This window comes from Lagenorhynchus albirostris, chromosome 12, assembly GCF_949774975.1.
Source record: "Lagenorhynchus albirostris chromosome 12, mLagAlb1.1, whole genome shotgun sequence".
Classification (NCBI taxonomy): Eukaryota; Metazoa; Chordata; class Mammalia; order Artiodactyla; family Delphinidae; genus Lagenorhynchus; species Lagenorhynchus albirostris.
Window position 1 is genome coordinate 70,433,678 of NC_083106.1, and position 9,374 is coordinate 70,443,051.

Consider the following 9,374-nt stretch of genomic DNA (forward strand, 5'->3'; position numbering starts at 1 on the left):
TTGCTCAAATTCCTTACCAATTCAGTATCCAGACCTAAGTTTCTTTGTCCCATCAATTCCTCTCAAATGTACTGTCTGTCTAAAAAGTATAAAAGCTGCCAGCTTTGGCCACTCCTTAGTGTAATAGGGAAGAATCTATTACAAGTTAATCACTAAAGGAATGTCGCCTATAAGTTTAAATTATACATAATGGCCCATCTCTGGGAACCCAGCTATCCGGGCAATGAGCATTAAGCTAAAACACCTTTGTTTAGCTCACAGGAAACATCCTGACCAGGCCCACCTGCGAATGACTGCAGGGACGAAGAAATTAACACATCCTCTCTGGAGGCTGATGGGAAACAGGGAATGTTTGACTTTACTCCCTCCCCTTCTAGTATAAAAGAAGCCTGAATTCTAACTCAGGCAAGATGGTTCTTTGGGGGATGAGCCCACCAGCTTCTCCGTTTGCTGGCTTTTCAAATAAAGTCATGATTCCTTGCCCCAGCAATTTGTCTCCCCCTTATTGGCCTGTCGTGCTGCGAGCAGTACGAGCTTAGACTCATAACATTAGATCCCATTTCTACAAGACTTCTGTGCATGCCAATTAAGTTTGTTTCTTTTTCTCCTGCTAATCTGTCTTGTGTCAATTCTGTAGAAATTTCCCCCTCCCCAACAGAGATCACATCTCCAGCATATGGTAGGGTCTCAATAAATATGGTACTGAGACCCAAATATGGTAGGGTCTCCATGTCTCTGCTTCCTATTTGTAGAAAAAGCTTCAGTCTCCTAGGCCTTCCCAGAGTTCCAAAGAGCAGAATCAAACAGCTAATGACTACAGAAGTGAGAAAATGCAGAAACCAAGAAAAAGTAGTCAAGCAAGAAAACTACTAAGAGCTTGAACAATAGTCACAGGACTCCTAGTCCCTCCTGAAGAGATACACACAACAACATGATGCATATCCTTGAGTTCTTTTACAGCAACCAGGACCCCAAGGGATAGAAACTGCTGACCACAAACACAAAGGCCCCAGCCTGGCTGGAACAAGAAGGTTGTGGATTGAGATTTCTAAAATATCACCATGTTACCTCACCACCAACCAAACAGAAGAATGTCCGCAAGCTAATCATGCTCCCTGGACCCTCACCCCAAATGTTGCCTTTGATAACGCTTGCCTGAAAGCCATCGGGGAATCTGCGTGTTCTGAGCACTAGCTGCCCGTTCTCCTTGCTTGGCGCCCTGCAAATAAACGCTGCACTTTCCTCCACCACAACCCAGTATCAGGAGATGGCCTTCGCTGCGCATCGGGAAAACGAACCCAAGTTCAGTTCGGCAACAATTTCACAAAGGGGGAAAAATCGTCTGAGTTTTCTCTTGAATTGCAGAATAATCGCATTTTATTCTCTTTCTGGACCCAAAGACTCACCTTTCCCATCACCACCTGAGGAAACGTTTGTCTTTGCCTCTAAGTTTTCTCCTTTAAATGATACTGAGAACATGGCTGGTAGTTTTAATGGAGAAGGGCAGCAACTCTCATATTCTAATCCAGAGATGCTTTCTTTGAAAAGGCTCTACTATCCAGCCAAGCACTTAGCTTAAGGAGAGAAGCAGGTCAAAGAGTACACACGACTGGATGGCTGCATAATATATGCAACAATAAGTGAAAAGTCACAGTCAGAGTCACATCACATCAAGCCTACTGGGTCCAAGGCAGCATTTCTTAACCAGTTTTCTTTTCTGTGAAATGGAGATAACGAAAGCACCCACTTCATAGGATCATTAGAAAGATTAAACAAGTTAATACATGTAAAGCACTGAGGTCTTCAGTAAGCACTAAATAAATCTCAGTTTTATTATTATTACAGTTGGGGTGATAGACTTCTGAAAATCTAATGAAAGCTACAGATTCCTGAACCCATAATTGTGATCTAGAGTCAAACTCCAGGTCCATGTGGAGAACATAGAGAAAGTTGGTGAAGTTCCCAAATGATGTCAATGCTAAGGCTCAAGAGTCCAGAAATGAAAAAGGAGTGGCCCGAGCAGGTGGAAGTCTTGCAAACAAAACATGAAGATGTGGTTATTGAATGAGGAACTAACAATCAACAGAAACAAGCAGCATTCATGTTGCAATGAACACAGGAGACAATTCTATTAAATTCTGCAAATATAAAACACATTTGTGTTCCACCTGTTGGTAACAGAAGCTACGTGCAACAAAAAGTTAAAGAGTATTATATTAGCTTCAGAGTCAGCAAATGACATCAGTAGAAAAGGCAGTGATAAAACCATCAGGTACCAGAGGAAGACAGAAAGGCAGTGTGACTTGGAGAAGCGTCCGTAAACCTAACTGGAGGTTTGCAGACACTTGTTCTCGCTTCTCCAATCTTCCCTAGCTCCCGGAGTCCCCACCCTTGGCGGGATGATCACTGGTCTCTGTCGCTAGTGCTCAGCCTTTCCTCTCTTCTAGGGAACTCACATCGCTCACAACCCCTTCGGAAAGTGAACAAAAGAACGGAGAGGAGGTTATGTTTAAGGAAGGAAGCTAATACTGAATCCCTACAATATAGGACGCACAGAGCCTGGCCCTATCATACATCTGAATTTAATTAATGGGGAAAGAGTTGGAAGAAGGGAACTGACAGAACGGGATAATGGGATGGGAAAGAAAAGGGGCCAGTACGTAAGAGGGAGGGAGGTTAGTAGAGTTCGAGGACTGGAAACGGCATGGAACCTGAAAGAGATCGCCAGCAAGGGCGGGAGGGAACGAAAGCTAGAGGTGGGGACAGGAGGTGGGAGAGGGTACGGAAGGAGAGAAAGGACTGTGCCGGAGCATGAAACGCTGGCGAGAAGGGAGGGCTGCGGCACGAGACCGCCGGAGTCACCCGCTTACCTTGCTCCGCCCCCCGGAGGAGACGCGCTGCTGCGAGCTGGGGCCCGGGAAAGACTGGGAAGGGACGTTCAGCATCCTGGACTCTTAGCCCGGGCCCTGCCCGGGGTACGCCGCCCGACGGAATAGCTCGGCGCGACCCCTCCAGGTAACACCTCCGGCTCCGGCTCCGAGGCCGGGCAGAGGCCAAGCCCCCGACCCACTTCCGGGATCGCCCGAGGTGAGGCGCGCCATGACGCAGAACGTCGAGGACGCGAGGGGCGGAGCCAACGAGACCAACGGAGAGCCAGCGGGGGTGGAATCTGGGCAAAGTACGCATGCTCCGTTCGTCCCGCACCCTGAATTTCAGCACCGCAAAGAGGTGACAGCTGTTCCGTGGAAAGATTAAAGGGTGAAGCTGTTCCTAAGCCTTGGTGCTGACTGAATCTGAGAATAAATTCTTGGAGACGCCTGTTAACCCAGAACACAAGTGTCTGCCCATTGTTGAAGCACTACCATCGCACTGCTTGAATATGGAATAAGGCATTTTGATTTCTCAGAAACTCTCTCTTCTAAGGCACCACGCTGTACAGGAAAGAGAACCTTTAAGAGTTAAGATGTCAAATGCAAACAGTGACTCCTGCTAGGTGAAGAGAACACTTCACCTTTAAGAACTCTCGCTAATGATTAACGAATGAGTCGCAGAGGTTAGTAAAGTCTCTTTCTGCTCCATTCACCCACTCACAAGTTCTTCCTCCTCATCTAACTTCCTCTCTTCCCTGAAAGATAAAGGGGACTGAGAACTCATGCAGCCTATGTCCAAATGTAGCGCTGAACAGCTAGCCACGTTCAAGAGTCAGATAGGTTTCGTTTGGATGCCACCCCTGCAGCTACTAAATGAGCATCCTTCTGCAGGTTACTTTAGTATCTCAATGCCTCATTTCCCATCTGCATAATGGATTTAGGTTTTAGTAAGAATTAAGTGAGACGTCAAGTGCAAATTACCTAGCACAGTGCCTGGCTAATAGTAGGCACTCAATAAACGTGGCTGTGGCTTTTCATACTATTCCACCCTATTAATGACAGCAGCACAAATACTGTGCAGGTAAACACCAGTCCCTAATACTCAAGGTCCAGATTGGTGACCTGGTGGTTTTTTTGCATATCTGTTGGGGAACACACATATCCTGAGAGCAGAACCCAGTAAAAGAAGAAGTTTTCAGGAAAAGAAATATAGTTCTAAGTAACTCTCCATCCTCCTGCCATTACTAACTTTTCCTGACTCTGAAACATGGTTTGAACTTGCTCTATTTCAATTCCTTTGTCCTTAAAGTGCCTGGAAATCAATGCTTATATTTCAATTGCTTGCCACTGCAAAGATTGTATTTGAGCTAAAAGAACTTCATGATCATAGTTTACTATGTTACCTCTCCCATGCAAAGTGCTCCTGTTTTCTCTTTCATTAAAAGATGACATATTCTTCTATAAGTCTATGTTTAACAAAAAAAAAAGCTAATCTCTAAGAATTTCTTATTTCACTTCCTATGTGAAAATCGTTACATGAGTATCAGGAGCAGGGAACCACAGCAGCGATGCTATCTGCCAAATTTCCTAGCTCCCTCGTGGACAGAAATGGAAGAAAAAAATACTATCAAATTCTGGCCTTTTGTCTCCCCTTTTTTAGACTCCATGTAAGTCACATCCATTTAAATGTTTTAATTCTGGGGATCCCTCAATGTAGTGCCATAAGTACTAAACACCCATGCTATTTTACTACTGGATTTGAGGACAGCAGAAGGGTATTAAAGTAAGAATTACTTAACTCATCATTCATTAAAATCCCTACAATTTAATAGTCCTAACATTGATTCCCAATCTCAATTATAGACAATGATTTACAACATTTTCACCATCTACTAGCTAATACATAATAATAATGTGTGATTGGAAACATAAGAGGATTGTCCTCATTATCTAGTAAGATAATATTCATCTGTAACTACAACATCCAATGGGGCTCGGTAGGAAATACCAGATGTCACAAGATTCAGTCTTGAAAATTAAATATTGTCTTTCTTTGAAAAGTTTTATTTTCAAAATTATAACTGAAGATAAATTTGTAATTTGATGAAGAGAACCAAATTATCTTTTATAAGCCCCAAATGTTTATAATACAATCAAGGTTCCATTATAAATAAAACCTATTTTTAAATTCCAACATTGAATTATAATGTAGCGATAAAAAAGGCCAAACTACCATAGTAATTACTAAATAGTTCATTTTATTAATAATTTATATACAAATAAGTTAATTTAAAAGGATTATGATACATTTGTACACTAATCTAATTTGTACCTACAAGCTTTGAATGTCATCAAAAGTAATCAGATTAATTTTCACAGATCAGCTCCTCAATTTCTTCTTCGCTATCAGAATCTTCATAAAATGAAATTGTGGCTTGAATTGGAAATTTTTTCAGAAGAACTTCTGCTTCTTGATATAAGTAATCGTAACACTTTGATTTTGGCCAAAATAGTCTGAAAGAAGCAGACAACATAATATGCTTTATTTTTTTCACATTCAGAATCCTTCTACTCATGAAACGTTCAAATTTCAAAATCTCCATATATTTAACAACTGATTTATGCATTTAGATAGTTTAAAATGCTACTATCACAGCTTTCATGGAGTCTACTTGACAAAGTATCAATAACTGGTTAATTACTTTAAATCTTTATCCAAGCTATAAATTGGACCAAACAAATTGACACTAAACCCTTCGTGAGCATAAGATCAATATTTAACTTACTTCAGGCATTATGGATATATTTATTCTTACAAAATACAGAAGAAGGTTTGTCTTCCAAATTCCTTTGGGAAAAAAAAAATGAATCCTACCATGACATTAAAAATTGTGATGATAGCCAACTTTATAAAGACATCAAAGTATTATGCATCTTACACATAGGCATAAATTACCTAGTATTTTGCTTGAAACTCAGACTTAGCTCTTAGTTACAGATGGAACCAAATCAAGTTTAGAAAAGTACAAAAAGCAACCTTTTCAAAAGGCTACCTCTGACCCCAACCTCGAGCCCATCTCTCTCCCCTTTCCCCACCCAACTAAATTTTGGAACACCATATTAAGATGTTGAGAATTAGACTGGTTTTATACAAATAATTTGTATGTAAACGTGATTACCTCAAAACTTCAAATTTCCAACAAATATTAATCTTGCCATCTGATCTTCTATTATTTTTCATCCAAGTAAAATAAAAGGACAAGGCTGAATCACCAGCTACAGTACACAGTATTTTAGTATACAATAAATAGCCCCACATACCCATATAATAGACTGATTCTAACAAAGAGAAAGTTACATATGTTCACTATACTCTATTTTAAAAGGCAAAAAAGTAGGCCGTGTAGTTTATAAACGTTTCTAGCCAAATAGTTTTTTTTTTTAAGCTTATCAACTGGGTGCCTAAATAAACAACCATCAGTAATTCAGTCATTCAATAAATATTTTAGTGATCTCTTGCGTCAAACATAATTCAAAGATGAATAAATCATGGTCCCTACCTTCATGAAGTTGACAACTGAGTAAAAAGAATCAGAACACACATTACTACTCAAGATAGAACTTAATAAAAATACAATAAACTTAAGAGAAATACAAAGAAACTGCTACAGTAGTTCAAAAACGGAAGTGCTTATATAGGAAGCAGTTGATTTTCTAATGTGTAAAACTGCCAAACCCAAAGAACGTTGTTTAATTGTTCTCACACTCTCTCTCCCCCGGAATCTCTCACTGGCCATTTTTCTTCCAGGAACTTCATACTTTACTGAATTCTCCCCTGTTCTGAGTGATTCTTCCCAGTCACCTTTGTGGACCTCTCTTTCTCTGTAGACAGGTTAGATGCTGGCCTTCCCCCACCATTTTATCAAGAGTGATCATTTCTCCTCTCTCACTCCTCCAGATGACCTGACCCACTGCCATGATTTCCCCAATTTACCAAAGGTTCCCAAGTCTGTCTGTATTTCCACTTAAGAACTTGACTTTGGACCACAAACCTGTATATGCTGCTCTCTACTGGAATATCTACTTGGAGGCACCATAGGCACATTAAATATGACAAATGGAAAATTCGACTCAGTATCTTGATCTACAGTTCCACCAACTTGCGCGTCATTCTGTCTTTTTACTTCTACTTTACCTACCATATCCAATACATCATAAGCCTAATCTACTGTGTCACCTAAGTATTCCCCAGATTCACCCAGTCCCATCCTCGCTTCCAATGCCTGAACTGCAATAACTTCCAATTTCACTTTTGGTGTTCTAACTAAAGCTATATACCATTTCCTTAGTGATTTTTCTGAAACATAAATCTGATCACATTACTCTTTTGGTTAAAATCCTTTGAGTAATCCCCAATACCATCTACAGAATAAAGTCCATGAGTTCCCAATGCCACATACAGGATCAGGACAAAACTCTTGTACCAAGGTGTACAAGACCTGGCCTCTGCCTTCCCTGGTGAAATGACCACAGCTTCACACACCCAAATGCCAGTTCCTTGATGTTCCCAGAAGGAACCATGCTGTTCTCTTTTTCTATGCTATTTCTTCTGCTCCCACGTTCCCGACCTACCATCCATCTGGTTAACTTCAAGACTCAACCAGGTAATCACACCTATGATACACACTTCCCTGACCCTTCTCCACCCCCTCTGACAGAGTTAGTTATAAAATTGACCAAGCTAAACTACTAAAACACTTCCAAAGGGCTGTGATTATTTTTTTCTCTGTCCTTCACAAGTTCTAGCAAAAGGTAGGAAATTAATCAACATGTATCGACTACTATGTGCTATTATAAACATATACACATTCTACAAACATTATATAGCTCTTCATCTAACAGCTCTCTAAGGCAGGCAAACTGCAGAATTAACTTTCCACCTAATTAAAAGCTACAAAGAATCTTGCAGGAAGGCTGACTTCCCAGTAGCTAGGAACAGTAAACTAGCTCCTAATTGTTAGGTCAAATAACTGTTGGTCCCTTTTGTGATCCTTAGTAGTCTTTAGGATTTTCATCATATTTCCTTTTGTCTCACACGTCAAGCTCGATTTGTTCAGTTTGCTGTAAACCATGATTGTGAATACCATTCTTCCTTCTGGTTTGCAAGAGAAAAAGAATATACACACTCTGCCTGGTGTGAAGTCAATTTCACTTGAACCCTTTGGCATTAAAAAGCAATTGTTTTGCAGGCACAAGATGTCACCTTTCTACTTTTACTAACACCGCCCGCTTTCCCTCTTCATAATATATTTTTTAAGTGTTTACTAAGTGTGCACTGATTAACAGTTCTTTCAGGGCAGAGCGTGAGCTCCTACATTTTCCAGTTCGATGAGTAAAGGACCTCTGGGACGAGGAAGATTAAAGAAACGTTAAAGATAGGTTTTCCAAAAGAGAAAAACTTCAGGACCAGCTGCTGAGCAGGGCCGGACGAGGCCCCCGGCTCTTCCCTGTGGCTGCAGACAGACCTTCGATGAGGCCTGTCACTCACCTGACTGGGTGTCTGTATCGGGAAAGCTTTTCTGAGGCGTCCGTTATTCCGGGGCCATCTGGCATCTGGGGGTGTAAGGAAATGGATCGAAGTTAGCACTCACCTTCTAAAAAAACTGCAAACCCTGGCGACCAGGCTTTCCTCTCGTCTGCGGGGAATGTGACCGCGGGGCTCTCAGTAGCCTCGCTCCCGGCCCGATCTGTTCGTGCCAGTAGCTCTGGAGGACGCACTCGTCGCTTCAGCACCGACAGGGCCACCGGTATGGCCACCAGCAGGCGCGATCTTAAGCGAGGGGAAGGCCTGGCGCGCGTCTCCCTGGGGCCCGGCGTAGCCTGCGTTGATCGATCAACAGCGCCCCCGGGATGCGCGGCTCACTCACCGCCTCCGCGGCGTGGTGCGGCGCCTCTTCCTCCTCGCCACTGTCTTCCACCCACGGTCTCCAGAAGCCTGCGGATCTGCGAGGTGGGCAGCGGAAGGCGCGCAGAGGAGCAGTGAGCCCCGACCCGGGAGAACCGACCGCATCTGAGCGAGGGCCTAGAGGGTGCGGGGGTGAGAGAGCGGAGGGGAGGAGCTGGGGAGGCGCAGGCGGGAGGGATGGAGCGGGGGAGGCGCAGGGCGGGACAGAGACGCGGTACCCGGGGTCCGCGCCCCCGCGCCGCGTCTGGCGTTCGGTAGCGGCTGGCAGCTGGAGGCGGCAGCGCGCGCGCTGGCCGCCTGGCATCTCCGTGGTCTCCGCGATCTCCATGGGCAGGCTGGCCCCTGGCACCCACCCGGCCCGAGCCCGAAGCCTTATATAGCCCCCGCGGCCCGCTACATCTTTACACGTCCTCTCCCTCTCCTCCCCTCTCTCCGCGTAAACAAAAAGGCTGCGCGTCAAGGCGCAGCGGCCCGAACCCCGGGGGCGAACGCGTGCAACTCCCAAATGGCCCGGGGAGCGGGTTTGTCAAGCGAGTGTT

At 43.6% G+C, this 9,374-nt stretch overlaps 2 protein-coding genes across 6 annotated transcripts in view; both read right to left on the bottom strand.

Moving 5' to 3' along the window:
- Nucleotides 1-3,077, bottom strand: part of LOC132530576 (cytochrome b5 reductase 4) — an 83,100-nt gene extending 80,023 nt beyond the window's left edge. For 3 of the 5 annotated variants that reach the window (XR_009543823.1, XM_060167809.1, XM_060167806.1), the window contains exon 1: nucleotides 2,871-3,077. Coding sequence is in view for 3 of the 5 variants with exons in the window: in XM_060167809.1 (XP_060023792.1) it covers nucleotides 2,871-2,945 (75 nt within the window). In the remaining 2 variants the exon portion in view is untranslated. Of the gene's footprint in view, nucleotides 1-244; nucleotides 332-1,406; nucleotides 1,718-2,870 lie in introns of those variants that run through there. The other 2 variants (XM_060167807.1, XM_060167808.1) reach the window with 2 other exon arrangements.
- Nucleotides 3,078-5,236: 2,159 nt separating this feature from the next.
- Nucleotides 5,237-9,163, bottom strand: RIPPLY2 (ripply transcriptional repressor 2). Its single transcript, XM_060168335.1, has 3 exons — nucleotides 8,798-9,163; nucleotides 8,419-8,483; nucleotides 5,237-5,384 (listed from the first exon to the last, which is right to left on the bottom strand). Exons 1-3 carry the CDS (start codon nucleotides 9,161-9,163, stop codon nucleotides 5,237-5,239), a joined length of 579 nt encoding a protein of 192 aa, XP_060024318.1.
- Between the last annotated feature and the right edge of the window lie 211 nt (nucleotides 9,164-9,374).